A 17969-nucleotide genomic window follows, 5' to 3' on the forward strand; every position below is an offset into this window, starting at 1 on the left:
CGAGAATAGAGTCATACCTTAAGTGTTTCTCTCCAACAAGTCTAGCTAAATTTTTGCGAAACTGTCTGTTTTTAATATAAGTATCATAAAACAAAAAAGTTACTTTACTTTTTGTTTAAAAAATGTCATGTTTGTATGATTTTCGCTCACCCTAAGCTTGATTTTTTTTAAATAAAACTATTATAGTTTGACGGGTGCAATAAACATACCCTTTTGTATTTGTACAATATATTGTGTTTACGTGCGATATTGCCATAGTTTATTTTTCACACTTCATATTTATACACATGCAGTATTACAATTAATTGTTGTCATTGCACGTTGTTGGTTTTTGTTTATTAACGTTTATATACCGATCCATGGTGATTATGATGAACACACATTATAAATCGTTTGCATGTTTACCGGAAGTAATGTACATTTTACATCAACAAATCTTGAAATGTTGCGTGTTTGTATCGGTTAATTTTTTAAAAAATATCTTTATTAAAACGCAGAAATAAAAAACATCAATGCGAGAATGATGAAACCGCAGAAATAAGATACGCAGAAATTTAAAACCCCTTATTTTAACCAAAATCGCAGAATATTAAGCCCGCTGAAATAAGTACTTATACGGTTTAAAGAGTTTTATTATATTAACACAAGGCTGGACTCAATAAAGGTAGCAAAGACATTTTTTTTCATAATTTGTCCATAGTTTAAATATACTACATTTGCACACGTTCTTTGCAATAGTAACAGGTAAATATTCTTCAATGTTTTATAATTAAACGACCATTTATCGCTCTTACAACACATTGTTTATGTATTGATATAGATCTTAAATTAATGCTTTTAAGAAGGATCTTTACTGTTTGTGTTAGTGGGAATATCAATACAATCCCGACTCAGTGATAGCTCTTATTTGGTATCTAGAATGTTTGGGTTGTAACGGAATTTTACATCACATTGCACCGCCTCCGTGGTCGAGGGGTTAGAGTCGATGACTTCCAATCCAGTTACCTCTCTGGCGTGGGGTCGATCCCCGGGAGATGCTTTGGTAGTTTAGCGCGGAGGAAGGTAATCTAGTACTGGTGTAACTCTCCAGGAACGATGGTTAGGAAACTACCCGCCTATATGACTGAAATACTGTTGGGAAAAGGCGTAAAATGAAACAAACAAACAAAAACAAAACATCACATTGCCGGGGTATTTCGGCCAGCTGTGTTTCGCCATCTTGATTTCGTGATTTACTGGCTTATTGTTATTCTTTATCAGGTCTTAATCTGACAAATAATCCGTGTGAAATTTCTAAAAGAATGTTTGGGTAATGAAAATCGACCCTCTTTGACAGACATATATTTTCAACTTAAGCACTTAAAATTTATATAAAATTTGTATACTGAACGCCATATAAGGATGAGTCTTAACATTCAGTCAAACCCATCTCTAAAACGTATCATGCTTATAGACTTCAATATACCAGATATTGATCTCAACAATGGTCATGCCATCATACATTAAAAACATAAAGACCTATAAAACTTTATAGTTTATTTAAAACATGTTAAATAAATCGGAAAATTCTCATTGATCTTGACATAGTGCATCATGCATTTGAAATAAAAACAAGAAGGTCCGAGACAACCTAAAAATCATCCTGCATTAGAAGCGGGGAGGGGGGATGGGCAAAAGATAGAGAGCAGGACATGTCAGAATTCAGATTTAACCTTTCTTACAACCAGTTTCCTGACCACACATGAAATGTCTTTTAAACTATGCTCAACTACTGAACTAATCAAGTAAACAATCCGGAACCTAAATTCTTTCGATTGGATAAAGAGACAATGCATATCTTACAGCTCTGTTAAACATAACAAAACCTTAAAGTTTATCCGCTAAAGTTTACGAAAACCCCTCTGATAAAGCAAATACACTATAAAAACAGTTCCAGCGGTTTTCTCACGCCCTGAATCCTTTTTTTTCTTGAATCAGATTTCTTCAAGTAAGACCACCCCAGAGAACCTCCTCAACTTATTATTACTATTAAACTAATTTATAAGTTCGTTGTAAGGAAGAACTTTGGCTTCAGATTACCTTGATTCTCTGACATAGATATTGTCCATAAGGATTGAAAAATCAGCTAGTATTTCCCAAGCAAGTCCCAAAGTTTGAGAAAACGGAAAGAAAGATCAACAAGGACAAAGCAAGTTCTAAACCCAGCAAAAACAGGCCAATATCACTTTCTTGTATTGTCTCCAAAATTATAAAAAAAAAACATATCGTAGCCTCAAGCATAGTGAGATATTTTCATAAATGATATTTTTAGCTCACTTTTACACATGCATTTAGATCGAAAGGAGAACCTGTGCAATAAAACTAATTATCACAACTATTCAATGATCAACAAACTGATGTATTAGTAATGGGCTGCAGGTCAACAATTAAAATATCCACATTCTGTTTTAACTGAGTTTGGTTATTTTATTTTATTTTTTTCTACTTCAAATGTTGAATTCCATTGACTTTTCGACCCCTTTATACATAGTCTATATTCTGTTTTGTATGATTAAGTGAAACTCAGAATGTGGTTGATTTAATTAATAGGACTTTATTTGTGATAAACGATGGATATGAGATTTTCAAATCAAAGGCTTTAATTTGTGTCAGTAAAACGGCGGGTATAAAACGTTTCAAAGTTCATAATGCTATAGTGCTAACAGAAGGAGGTCATGGACACATAAAGTCAAATAAAAAATAAGAAGAAGATTATCACGGACATCTTTGGAAGGATTTATTACATTACTTCAGGTAATCGTCAAATATATCTATATTTGTTTCTGAAATGAAAGAGAAAAACACAAATCATTTATTACCCGTATTCCCAAAATATCAAGAATGATTAAATTACGTAAAATATTAATGGTATAATTCAATTCAATCTGACACATTTTGTACAAGCGTTTTTATTTAAAGTAAAATTATGGATAAATAAATAAGTACTTTGACAAACACATGACTTATAATTTGGGACATTTTGAAAAAGTAATACAAATGCAGTAAAATAGAAAATGGACGTATTTAATGAAACGGAAACCTAAGCTGCACCAAGCATGTCATCCGTTTGTAGCATAGCCACCACAGCCATCGCAAACTGGTAGAAGTAATTGCGTGGAAGATATTTTGAAGCTTTTATATCAATATCGCTCCAATTTCTCATTAATAAAGTACAGCAACAAGTCTTGTAATAACCATTTAGATCTTTATTGTTAGGGTTGGAAAATACAGCCATTGTGAAAGTGTAGTCTACATCGTTGGCTCGGTATCCCTGTGAAGTTTTGCTTCTAGCGAGAGATTTTGGTAAGAATCCAAGATATTTGCAAGGACCACATGTTGCATGGTTTATAAGTATGGCATAACCAACATTTGAGTTGTACTGCAACTACATGTAAGTGGTATGGAAGAATGTGAAGAGATCTGTTTCATTACAGTATCATACTGATGAACATTTGAGCGCATATGCCTTACTAAAATTTGTGAATGAGTTTGTCCAAGGCGATCAAAATCAATCTTTCCAGCGTCTGTTTTGAATATAAACATGTAGCCAAAGTTAGGATGAAATTCCAATAGACTCTGTATTGCTCTCCTCGGCTATTATAGAACGTATTTTACCCACATGATTGTAAAGATCCTAAAAGGTCATAAAAGACCAGGTATTATACGTTTACATGGTCCTCTATAAGATTTACTGAATTAATTGGTAATCTCCTTTTGAAGTCGGTATACTTAAAATGAAAACAAATTAAATGAGCTATTATCATGAACCAATGATTGGGGCATCACAAAATTTAAATATCTGGAAAAAATGATTCCTCGGAAGCATTAAAAACAGCAAAATTACATGAAAATTGCAGACTCGGTATGATTGATCCAAAACCAATTAACCGACCAACAGTAAAATACTTTAATGGTGTTCTTATGAAATGCTAGAACATGTACTTTTCCTTTTTAAACTTCATAAATGAGAAATATTTGCCAACAGTTTAATACAGTAATTTGGAAAAATATGACATTGACTAGCATCAATTTTCAGGTAAGCGATCGAGGCCCACCATTGCCTTCATTTTTTGTTTTCTTTTCAATAACACGTAATGCATTTACCATTTAAAGATTAGTGCATAATGGCCTTTATAACATATTTTTGCTGTTAAAGTTACTTTTTTCGCTTTTTAGTGCATGTTGTGAATTCTTAATTATTGGATAAAAGATCTTTAAAAGAGTGATTTACACTCATATATGAAAGAGGACGCATGTAAATTGCAAGAAGGAAATATTTTCTCACGATGCAAGCAAAATAGAGGCATGTTTGGCTGTAGTATATTAACGTGCAAACATGTGTCTTTTATATGGTGTATATATTTTAATTGCAGTTTAATAATTATCAATAAGCGCACGTCTTACCTACGCTTAGAAACTAAGCGTGTAAACAAATGGTAATTTAATGCTGGGAGTTGTTTATAAAGTTTATTTCAATATATCAACTAAAAGTACACCTAAATTCAGTTAATTTATAGATATAATGTAAACAGTACATTAATTATATACACTTATCATTATTTATTGTAGAATCCGAAATAAATAACAAGTAAATACCTGTGACATCGATTCGGATTTGGTTGTAATTGTACATCACTGGGCGTTTTTAAATAGATTATGATTTCAGAATAAATGTGTTGTAATAAATTCATGTTATGTATGTAGATTCACACACTTTTGAACATTTTGATATGAAATTAGTTTATTAAAGTATTTAAAAATCACTCGTAAGTCCATCACTTAAAATCATCATATTTTAAATCTTGTAACCAATACAAACAGAAAACTGCATTTCTAAGAACGACAGACAAAATTTTTAAGATATATGTTTTCTGGTTGCAATTAATCAACGGGAGCTTTGTATAGACTGCGGTCTGGAGCTTTGTATAGACATATTTTGCCGAAACGAAAACTTGTATGTCTATACATTTACTACAGTCACCACTTCGTTGGCACAAATAACATAATGCTCTAAACTGGGAAATACATTTATGCTTTTACATTTTCTTTGCCCTTTATTTTGCTGATACATGTAATATTAAAACCAAGATGGGTTAGTGAAAACCCCTATTGATTTTGAGGTCACTGGGTCAAAGGTCAAGGTCACAGGGGCCTTGACTTCAAAAAGCTTGTCCGCCTAATAACTTAAGATACCTATGACCCACAGTCTTCGCATTTGGCATGGAGGTTAGTCATGATGAGTAGATGACCCCTATTGATTTTGAGGTCACTTGGGTCAAAGGTCACAGGGGCCTTGACTTCAAAAAGCTTGTCCGCCCAATAACTTAAGATTTCTTTGACCCACAGTCTTTATTTTTGGCACGGAGGTTAGTCATGATAAGTAGATGACCCTTATTGATTTTGAGGTCACCGGGTCAAAGGTCAAGGTCACAGGGGCCTTGACTTCAAAAAGCTTGTCCGCCCAATAACTTAAGATTCCTTTGACCCACAGTCTTCATATTTGGCATGGAGGTTAGTCATGATTAGTAGATGACCCCTTTTGTTTTTGAGGTCTCCTGGTCAAAGGTAAAGGTCACATGGACACTGACTTCAAAAGCTTGTCCGCCCAATAACTTAAGATTCCTTTGACCCAAAGTTCTCATATTTGGCATGGAGGTTAGTCATGATGAGTAGGTGATCCCTTTTGATTTTAAGGTCACTGGGTCAAAGGTCAAGGTCACATGGACTTTGACTTCAAAAAATTATTCCGCCCATTAACTTAAGATTCCTTTGACCCACAGTCTTTATATTTGGCATGGAGGTTGATCATGACCATCAGGTGACCCCTATTGATTTTTAGGTCACAGGGACCTTGACTAAAAAAAGATTTTCCCCTCAATTGCTTTAGAATGCCTGTCCGCAGTGTATTGATTTTAACATTTTCACATTTGAAGCATGTAGAATACATGACATAGCAATGCACTGGCTTAGTAACCTCAGATTTGGCAGGGAGGTTGTCCGGGGTGAAATTATTGTTGCAGTCACACTTACCCCGGCAGCACTACGATAGTTCCCAACTAACCACCCAGGATGCGCTCCGGATCATCCAGGCAGAGCCCAGTTGAAGCTACGGTTCATGCCGGTGCTTCCACGGTCGTTCCCAGATGACGCCGGAAGAGCCCCGGTTGACCCAGACCGGGAATAAAAAGTCCCGAAAATGATAACATTGATACATAATTTTTATTTAATATAATATCTATTGTTCCAGAATAGTTATTCATGATGATTTTCTGAAAAGTCCTTATGCCAGACTGGATAAAAGGGAAATGGACAAACAAGTGCAATCATCGCAAATTGTCGTTATTCTTTTGAAATGAACCGGGCTTTGCTGGGGCTCTACCAGGATCAACCATAGCTCTACCTTTATCCTCCGGGGCTCTGCCTGTAGTTAACGGGGCTCTGTCGGCATCTACCGGGGCTCTACCGGGGCTCTACCGTAGCTCTACCGGCTATATCATACCCCGGATCTTCCCGGTTTGTGCCGGCAGCGCTACAGTGCTTCCCCGATACAACCCCGGTTGTTCCCGGCAGAGCTAAGGATGAAGCCGGCAAAGCTATACCTTCCCGGATCATCCCGGACCACCCCGGCGATATTAAATATTTTATTCAATCTGGGGTCGAATGCCAGATGTTCCCGGATCATCCCGGATCATCCCGGACGTTGCCGGCAGAGTTACGGATGTACTCCGGTTGTTCCAGGTCGTTCCCGGATCACCCCGGACGTCTACCGGGGATCTGCCGGGATGTAAGTGAGACTGTTGCTTAATGTTGGTAACCTTAGAATACAAACCTCTTATTGATCAATACATTTCATATCTTAATTGGAGAAAGTCATTCAGCTGCTTTACAAGATGTCCCTGGTTTATCCTACTTCAGTTTTTTGCATTGAATAACAGACAGGGAATCATTTATGGCCTTTCTTCAGCAGCTGCTGTAAAATTAACATAACTATGTGACATCAATACTCAACTAAGAAAAGATGGCTGCAATTTTTGAACATGAAGTGGATTTTGTGGACTTCAACAGACAATTTATTACGAATATTAAAACGTGTTTTGGTTTTATTTGCCAAAAGATGCAAATTTTTATTTGATTACATATGCTTCACATGTATGTACAAGTGTTTTCTTACTGCACAGTAGGTTTTAGAGAACGTTTATATCATCTGTTTAGATGAATATGTAAATAAAACTGTTGAATGTCTTTATTTGATTTTCCAGCTCCAATTTTGGAGCGGTCCATTTCAATTTAGGGATATCAAGATGAAAATTTAAAGTTAGGTCAACCAACTTCTGTTATATATACAAGGCAAATAATCTTTATATACTGATAGTCCTAGCAAGGTTTAAATTTGGCTATTTTCATATTTTACAGAGGATTAGTTCCACAATGTTTTGCCATTTTAAAAACTTGTCATGAGCTTGCAGAGCGTCTTGTTGGCATGACGATGAACAACACTGACAAGATACGTACAGAAGAAATGTTAACAGAAATAGTCTCAGTAGCAAAGAAAATCAACCCTCGTGTTGATGAAGTTGTGAATTCAATGTATCCCCCTCTAGATCCTAGATTGTTAGAAGCAAGGTATGTACTAATATCTGGATATATTCAGTTTTAATTAAGACTGTACCCGTTTCTTGTTTGTACCAGTTCCTAGATTTTACCAGTTCCTGAATTTGACTAGTTTTTCGATATGATCATTTTTGGATAAAAACCCGTCTCTGGATATGCTGGATATGAATAGTTTCTGGATAAAACCAGTTTCTGGATAGTACCAATGTCCGAAATTTGACTGGTTTCTGAATAGTACATGTACCAATTTCAGTTTCTGGTTTTGGATGTATAAATAACACAGATTTACAAAATACTAGTATTCCTGTACAGTATTGAATATTATTTACATAACATTTAATATGTTAAGAACTTTTTTTTAAGTTTATAGTATGTTTTCCTAGCTTCTAAGATAATAATAGTATCATATTTTAATTCATGAAAATATAATACACCAAACTTAATACATTATTCTTTTGATGTTTTAAAGTACTTTATTTTTTTAATATTATATGAGTTTACAGAAATTACCAAGTAAGTGGTAGTTTTCTGAAAGAAAATACAGGTTATTAAATTGTTGAACATCAGCAGGTGTATTATGGGCAGGGCAGGCGTTAACCAGAGATCTTATTTCTTCATATGACACCAGTACTAGTTGGTTCAAGGAAGCAGACTCGAAAGTGCTTAATATAAGTTGTAATAACTTGTTTCGCAATCGAGCTTAAATAAATATGTTTATACCAATAGACTGTCGCATAAGTATTGTAAGTGTAAAGTGCAATAAAGAACTAATGATTGTTTAGGTAACATGTGCTTAAAAATAATACTTTATGAGTTTATTATGCCATCTCCTTAAATAATTTAATAGGAATTAACCAATTAATTCACAAATATGAGGATATATTGTTATGAGTAAATTATCATCAATCATGGTTATCAATACTGTTCAGAAATTAATGTTACAGTAACAAGAGATCTACAATAAATACAAAGAGAATATTTGTTTAGTTAATACAAAGTGACGTCATTATTAACGTCATTATTAACGTCACGTCAGTAACTTGGTCTCCAGTACTGTGTACGCTGGTATTTCACTGAAACAAGGTAACAGGCTTAAATTCAAAACAGTAAAAAATATTTAATTGATAATTTCACTGTTTCAAACAGAGAAAATATCAGTTTTTTATTTCACTGATATATAAAAGCTCCATGATATCTATAAACCACCGAAAAACATGTATCAAAAGAGTTATTATATTGTTATTGCAGGTGTACAGCATTAGTTCTCTTAGTTAGTCATTTAGTTCTGGTCACAAAACAAGCGTGTAGGTTGTCACAAAATATAGGCTGGATTGACCAGTCGTTAGCAGATGCTGATGATCATTTAAAAGTAAGTACCAGCATTGTTAAATGAGTTATCTTCTCTTTGGTGCTTGTCCAAAACATAATCACAGTCATGTGTGAACCTTATTAGTTGGGACAAGTTAGATATGTTTCCACAATTTCATAGAGACTAGGCTAAGCAATATAAGAAATTGTTTAGCGTTTCCTTTGAAACTGAGCAAAGCTATATTAGTTATTTCCCCTTTTCAAAAAGGCAAAGACTTATCTTTCTTGATACTATGTAATTTAAGTGTTAATAATGTTATTATGCCATATATGGTGTAAGGTGTATATTATTAAAGGCAGAAAGTCACTATGTAGGTATGATTTACTAGGATGCAGCCCAAACTTGAGTTACCTGACTGCCTGACTGTTGTCAGTTAAGATAATTATTAGCAATAATGACACACCTTTGCAGCCAATATAGAATAAAGTGAACTGTCCTTAAATACACTGTGTCAAGACTCTTATAATGTTACTTGCTTTATTTAGCTCACCAGAGCTGGAGGCTCAGGTTGAGCTATACGTATCAAAGGGGGATACTTCGGCGTCGGTCATCATGCGTCAACAATCGTCTTCTTCTCTGAAACCGCTGGGCAGATTTACTTCAAATTTGGTCTGTAGCATCCTTGTGACAGTCACACTTGAATTTGCTCATGTCATTTCAATTGACCCCTTTTAGGGGTCAAAAGAGCTAAAAATAGAAAAACCTTTAAACATCTTCTTCTACAGAACTAATGGATGGATGATCACCAAACTTTGTCTGTAGCATTCTTAGACTTTTATCAAGTTTGCTCATATTAATTTGATTCGCCCCTTTTCGGGAATTCTAGAGCTAAAAATAGAAAAACCTTTAAACATCTTCTACAGAACTAATGGATGGATGATCACCAAACTTTGTCTGCAGCATTCTTGGGAAGTATTTTATCAAGTTTGCTCTTATTAATTTGATTCGCCCCTTTTCGGGAACTCTATGGCTAAAATAGAAAAAAACCTTTAAACATCTTCTACAGAACTAATGGATGGATGATTACCAAACTTTGTCTGCCGCATTCTTGGGAAGTCTTTTATCAAATAGAGATAAACAGAATCCCTAAAGAAAGCCCAACACGGCAAAATTGACAATGTTGCAGGCTCGGTTTGATTGAGCCTGTTCATGGACGGTACTGGATAGTGCAAGTTACCGTCCACGCCCCCTAGCACCGGCTTAAGCAGAATTCAACATTATACATGAACTGGTACAATTTGGAATTTTGAAACATCCGCAGATGTGTACATATGGCGGTTGTCATGGAACCTTCAATGTGACACGTAAGTGCCATTCCATGAAAAGCGGCATATTTTGCAAGTTTGCTCATATTAATTTGATTGGCCCCTTTTACAGGCCGCTAAAGCTAAAAATAGAAATACCTTTAAACATCTATATCTAGAGATGATCACCAAACTTTGTCTGTAGCATTCTTGGGTAGTCTTTAATCAAATTTGCTCATATTAATTTTATTGGCCCCTTTTAGGGGTCTCTAGGGCTAAAAATAGAAAAACATTTAGACATCTTCTTCTACAGAACTAATGGATGGATGATCACTAAACTTTGTCTGTAACATTCTTGGGTAGTCTTTTTGCTCATATTAATTAAATTGGCCCCTTTTGGGGCCACTAAAGCTATATAGAAATACCTTTAAACATCTATATCCAGAGAACTTATTGATGGATGATCACCAAACTTTGTCTGTAGCATTCTTGGGTAGTCTTTTATCAAATTTGCTCATATTTATTTGGTTCGTCTCTTTTAGGGGTCTCTAGGGCTAAAAATAGAAAAACCTTTAAATGTCTTCTTCTACAGAACTAATGGATGGATGATCACAAAACTTTGTCTGTAGCATTCTTGGGTAGTCTGATATCAACTTTGCTCATATTAATGTGATTGGCCCATTTTAGGGGCAGCTAAAGCTAAAAATAGAAATATCTTTAACGATCTATTTCTACAGAACTAATTGATTGATGATCACCAAACTTTGTCTGTAGCATTCTTGGGTAGTTTTTTTATCTAGTTTTCTCATATTAATTTGATTGGCCCCTTTAAGGGGCCACTAAAGCCAAAAATATAAAACCTTTGAACATTTCCTACTGAAATAATTGATAGATGATCACCAAACTTTGTAGCATTATCAGGTAGTTTTTTATCAATTTTGCTCATATTAATTTGATTGGAGCCGGTTAAGCCAAAGCTTAAATGCCCCAGGTCATGGCATTTGTTCAAATTATTGTTTAAACATATTCTATGCTCAAATTAAATATCAGAAAATATTGACAATGGATAATTTCCAACTCTTAAAAGCAGTTGTTTCTGGTGAGCGACTCAGGGCTATTATGGCCCTCTTATTTAGTCATTTAATCTTAAAAATTCCTAAAGTACATAATGGATCACAACAATTTCAAAAGCAGGGCCTGTCCATGACCCAGAAAATCAGTTGGGTAAAAATCTGTTAAGGTTATAACTTACTTGGCTCAGATATTATCATCCTGTCACTCATTGGTAAAACTGCATTGTTGTATCTTTAATCTGCTTGATTATAAACTAACTCAAACATAGTTAAAGGGACTCCACTGAGGTCCTAAAGCATAAAAAATAGTAACATTTGATTTTTTGTGCCCCCACTTCATTGGCGGGCATTTAGATTTAGCCTTGTCCGTCCGTCTGTTCTCTTTTGTTTCGCGCGTAACTCAAAAAGTATTTGACCTAGAGTCATGAAACTTAACATGAATGTTGATCAGCATGTGCAGTTGTGCACCTGGGTATTTTCGTGTGGATTTATGCGGTATTTTTAGAGTTATTGCCCTTGACTTTTGTAATTTTCAATTTGTGTCGCACGTAAGTCAAAAAGGATTTGACCTCGAGTCATGGAACTTTACAGGAATGTTGAACAGCATGTGTACTTATGCACCTTGGGGTTGGCTTGCGAATTTATTCAGTATTTGTAAAGTTCTTGTCCTTTACTTAGTAAAAGATTTTTAGTTATCAACTTGTGGCACATGTAGTCTAAAAAATATTTGACCTAGAGTCAAAAGATTGATAGAACAGTGGCGTGTGGGGGCACCTGTGTCCTATGGACACATTTCTAGTTTTTACATGGATCAAGTGGGGCACTTTTAATTATATAACAGGAAGATATGCAAAAGAGAATTAAGAAATATACTCAGAAATAAATTAAAAATTGAAGGTTTTTTTGTGCTATTAAAATAAAAGAGAAACAGAAAAAAATGGAGTGAGCAAATGATTTGAAATTTTGCACTAAAGTTTTTCATCAAGACCTACATCAAAATTTTAATGGAACATGAATCTTGAAAAATATTTTCGGTCCTGTCTTGTCAAAATGTGTCAGTGGAGTCCCTTTAAGAAGTCACAGAGAAATATTCATCTGAAGCTAGGATTGTTATCATGCATAAACTCAATGACTTAACTAGTTCTGACATGAATATTATCAAGGTCTCAACAATTCAGATTATTTCTTTTTCATCATATTCATTTTATAGGGCATTTCAGACGACTTTTATCAGTTTTTAAGGTGCATTTAATAGTACAAATTGCATTTTGTTTTCAAATTGGCAGAGAAAAAAATGAAACATTTGATTTAGTCTGCTAAATGAAAATAATCTTTTAAAAAAAAAGAAGATAAACTGTTATAATTCCATAACTGAATATGCAATAAAAGAGAAATGTGTAAGCAGTAAACTTGAATATTCATGTGCAATTTTTTTTAAATAATCCTTTTTATAGCTTATAGGAACTCCACTAAGGTCCAAAAGCCTAAAAACATTAAATTTGAAATCATTCAATTTGAATTTTTTTACATAGATCAGCTGGGGCACTTAAAACAGAAAGACATTCAAAAGATAAACAGAAAGACATGCAAAAGATAATTAACAAATACACTACTATTTTTTGTACTATTGCTAGTCCGATTTAATTTTGAGTCATTATTCACCATTAGAATAGTAATTCTGGAAAAAAAAGTAGTGAGCGAATGATAGAAAATTTCCCACAAAATTTAAAGGTCGAGACCTACATCAAATGGAACATTAATCTTGAAAAATTATTTCCAGTCCGGTAATGTTTGTAAAACCTCAGTGGAGTCCCTTTAATGGGTCTTTGAGAAAGTCCTTCTAGCAGATATTGTGAATAAAAGAGATAAATATGAAGTCCTAATTCATGCGAAATTGACTCTATTGACATTGTTTGTACGGATACATGTTAATTTTATTATAAACATTAATAAAATAAACAAATAAAACTATTGAGATATGATGTGATATATTCATGTAACATAGATTATAGGGCATAATAGGGCTAGATAAAGATTACTTTGTTTAGTTTGAAGTAGCCAATTTTAAAGATTTGTAATCTCGTTCTAGGAAGTTGAAATGTTCATTTGTATATAAACCGAAGAAGAGGTGACTTAGTGGAGATAAGGGTGTTTGTTGGTACATTTGTAGAGGATTTTGGTACATCTGTAGAGGATTTTGGTACAAGTTGATAATATTGTACAATATAATGGTCAGACAATTATATTGATAAATTGACTGGCCAGTTTTGTATGAAACTTCCGTTCATATCAGTTACAACATATATTTAACCATTTAAATACCTGTCGTATTTAACAATCATATGAAATGAACCAATGGGCCCATAATTTAGCTTTGAGCTGTAATGAAAAAAGAAAAAGAAAAAAGAGATGTTTATTAAAACAAAAATACACAACTTATAGTATCATTAGTAGATGTTGCAGGTAAATGTCACAGTTTAAAACTCTTTTTTTGTTGTGTTTCAGAAAAATCTGGCTAGAGAATGATATTTTGTGTGTTCTTTGGGATCATTGTTTTCTGTGCAATGTTAAAGATTGAATGCTAAGTATGCCTGGTCTAAGGGCAAGAGAGATATTCTACGTTTAATTTCCTTCCATGGACATTCTTAGTCAAACAAAATTTGTTTGTTTTTGTTTTTATAAGCCCGAAAGGGCATATTATCTTATACCCCCTGGCGTCCGTCTGTCTGTCTGTCTGTCAGTCCGTCTGTCCGTACGTCCGTCCGTCCGTTAGCAATTTGGTTTCCGGAGCATAACTTAAGTTCCATTTGGCCCACAGTGTTCAAACTTCATAGGATGATTGTCCATATTGGGTAAAAGACCCCTATTTATTTTGGGGTCACAAGGTCAAAGGTCAAGGTCACTATTACCTTGATTCTGAAAACAGTTTCCGGAGCATAACTGAAGTTCCATTCGACCCACAATGTTCAAACTTCATAGGATGATTGTCCATATTGGGTAGAAGACCCCTATTGATTTCTGGGTCACAAGGTCAAAGGTCAAGGTCACTTTTACCTTGATACTGAAAACAGTTTTCGGCGTTACTTAAGTTCCATTTGGCCCACAATGTTCAAACTTCATAGGATGATTGTCCATATTGGGTAGAAGACCCCTATTGATTTTGGGGTCACAAGGTCAAAGGTCATTATTACCTTGATACTGAAAACAGTTTCCGGAGCATAACTTAAGTTCCATTTGCCCTACAATGTTCAAACTTCATAGAATGATTGTCCATATTGGTTAGAAGACCCCTATTGATTTTGAGGTCAAAATGTCAAGGGTCAAGGTCACTATATCCTTAAAACCGACAACAGTTTCCGGAGCATAATTTTAGTTCCATTTGGCCCACATTTTCATAGGATGATTGTCTATATTGGGCAAAAGACCCCTATTGATTTTGGGGTCAAAGGTCAAGGTCACAATTACCTTAAAACCAAAAACAGTTTCCGGAGCATAACTTAAGTTCCATTTGGCCCACTTTATTCAAACTTCATAGGATGATTGTCCATATTAGGTAGAAGACCCCTATTGATTTTGGGGTCACAAGGTCAAAGGTCAAAGTCACTTTTACCTTAATACTGAAAACAGTTTCTAGGGCATAATTAAAGTTCCAATTGGCCCACAATATTCAAACTTCTTAGGATGATTGTCCATATAAGGTAGAAGACTTCTATTGATTTTTGGGTCACAAGGTCAAAGGTTAAGGTCATTATTAATAACTAAAGTATTAATCAACCTACAGCTGTAAAATTTTATAGGATGAACAGCTAATTCCTATGTCTTACAAATGCTTCATCCTAAACACTTTCGGGCATATAATGCTCCGCCTAGCGGCGCTCTTGTTTTGTCATCAATCCTTGGCTAATATAAACTTAAAATTATTTTTCACTTACTTAAAGTATGTTTTAAATTGCAGGTTTTACAAGAAGCAAGTTTTCATCTTGCTCCTGATGTCAGATCTCCATCAAACTTAGTCGCTTCAGTTGACAGTCAGCAGCCTTTGATGAATGGCCATGTGACTCAATTTAACCAATCATCACAGGTGTAACAAATGGATATTTGGCTATCATTGTCATGTAACACTATTCAGCTAATCAACACAGGTGTAACAAATGAATATTTATTTGTCATGGAATGCTTTGATTTAGTCGATCAGCAAGAACTTCTCTTATTGGTTGATTGCCAATGTGTATAGCAAATCATCACAGACAGGGCATTAACATGAAGAATAATGTTGTAAAAAGAAATATTCTTGTTCATGGATAAAATCGTTACGGATTATTTCTTGGTAGAGTGTAAACAACCTTCTACCAATCCCAAGGAATTGATTGGTGCAGCTGCAAGAACTGAACATGCGGGCACAGCTGTAAAAAATGCTGTAAGATGCTGTGTTATTGGTAGACATATATATTTGAGCCAATCAACACTTGTTTTACAAATTTCATTTCATTCATGAAAGGAGATGGATGTTTTAAACGGGCAGCAGAGTAATTTCTGTGTATTGTAAACGTTGAAAATAAAGTGCTACAAGCAGTACGATAAGTTGTCAATAATTGTGGCTGCGTATCGACCCTGATGGAGAAGGAACAGATGTCCTAAAAAAAAATTCCAACACCCAGAGGCGGTCGATATAATATGTTAATTCATGTATGTGCTAAACATTGAAGTCAAGTTCAGATATTTTGTAATCGCCGTGTACATAAACAACTTTTAATCTTTAAACCGTATGTTTTGCTTTATATATTTGTGTCAAGGATGCTGATTGGTGTAGCTTATTCTTCAAGATACTATGTTAGACAACATATATGATTGGTCAATTTTTCTTCCATCTGATAATAAAGAGATGTTAAATTGATGCCTGACAATTTAGGTGACTTCAATGCAGGATTATAAATCATTAGAAATAAAAAAAAAGGAATAAAAGAGTGGTAAATGTGATTAAGTCAAGTGACTTTAAACACACTAGATTTATGACATAACTATGTTACTTTTTAAGTTGAACTGGGGTTTTATGATATCCCAGAAGTGTTGTTAAGAATCTGGCATTAGATGCTATTTCTTTTACAATTTAGTGTTGTTGTGTCTTTTGATAAGATATCATGTTTGTACTGATAATAAATTTTGATTGTTGAATGCATTATTCTGTAACAAAACATTACATTTACAGCTATAAGATGTAACCATAATTTTCACATTTTAAATAATACTTCAGCTGGTTAAAACAAAGAATGGATTTGCAATTGTTTTTTATCTGATGTATATTTTTCAGGACAGATCAGTTATACTTCAAACATTATTCTCATGTAACTGTGTTACAGCCTTTAATTATTTTTGCTGTATGAATAAATAAAAAAAATGGGAGTCAGTCCCATGTATTGAAAACTTACAAATGTTGTGACGCTGGATATTAATTACTCATCTTGAGTTTTAAAAATATGAAGTTTTAATATGTGTACTTACTTCTCCAGTTTGATATAGTTCTACAGAATTATTTTTATAGTTATTTTTAATGAAAAAATCAAAAAATTTCTTTTTGTAAAGTGTTGTTGTTTTTTATTCTGTCAATTAATTGCATTTTGATAATACTCAGTTTTTATTTTTGTAATTTTTGAAATGATATAAATATCTTCTTTTAAAAGTATTGAAAACAAGTACTGATTACCATTATATGTAGGGACATCTATGGCCGAGTGGTTAATGTCTTCCACTTGCCCCTCACTGTTGTGGATTCAAATCCTGACAGGGACTTAAGATTCTTTAATGTGATAAGGCTATCCAGCTAGCTTACAGAACTTAAGTGGTTCTACTCAGGTGACCATTTGTGCCTGAAATAATGCACGGAAGTGCATCTGAGGTCTGCCTCCACCAGTAAAGCTGGAGCATTGCTATATGACCTCTACTGTGTTGGTGTGACATATAAACCAATCAAACAAACAAACCATTATAGGTATTGTTTTATGAAAATCCTTTCTAAGAATGTATTAAATATAATGTGTTTGTTTCCTATGGCAGCTTGAATTAATACTATGGTATATTAGTTTGTAATGTTAGATTTGGAAGACGTCTGAATTTCTTTTTATTTTTTCGTTACATATTTTCTTCATCTTTTATATTGACACAGTTATGTGATGTTACAATGAAATACTCCATTATTATATATTTTGATATATTATTTAAAAGCTTCAACACTATAAACATACGAATTTCTTAAATCTTAATCTTAAATAATTATTCAACAGTTTATCACCAAAGATTTGAATTATTATTACAATTCAGCAAATTGTTTTGAAAGGGAGATAATCAGTACCATAGATTTTTTAAACTTTTTCAAAAGTTGTGGACCTTTTGTTAATGTATACTAGAATACATGTTATAATTGTATTATATACACCATTCATAATGCTTTAGATTTTGGGAAAAGAATTTTTTGGTGCAAACATGATGTATTTGTTATTGTATCAGCAATTTTAAGCATTTTTTTTTATATAAAAAGAAAACCCCTTTTTTTAATTTGATTTTAAATAATGATTATTTTTCAATGTGCTTAGAATAATGTGCTTTTAAACGTGTCATGTGATGTTCCATTCTAAAATG

At 33.8% G+C, this 17969-nt stretch overlaps 1 protein-coding gene across 1 annotated transcript in view; it reads left to right on the top strand.

Moving 5' to 3' along the window:
• LOC132714467 (uncharacterized) overlaps nt 1-9361 on the top strand; it is a 41799-nt gene extending 32438 nt beyond the window's left edge. Inside the window, exons 3-4 of the mRNA XM_060697365.1 lie at nt 7418-7662; nt 8899-9361. Coding sequence (XP_060553348.1) covers nt 7418-7662; nt 8899-9043 — 390 coding nt within the window. The 3' untranslated portion in view covers nt 9044-9361. The remainder of the gene's footprint in view (nt 1-7417; nt 7663-8898) is intronic.
• The last annotated feature ends 8608 nt before the right edge of the window (nt 9362-17969 follow it).

This window comes from Ruditapes philippinarum, unplaced genomic scaffold (assembly GCF_026571515.1).
Source record: "Ruditapes philippinarum isolate M1 unplaced genomic scaffold, ASM2657151v2 ctg12_1_1_1_1, whole genome shotgun sequence".
Taxonomy (NCBI): Eukaryota; Metazoa; Mollusca; class Bivalvia; order Venerida; family Veneridae; genus Ruditapes; species Ruditapes philippinarum.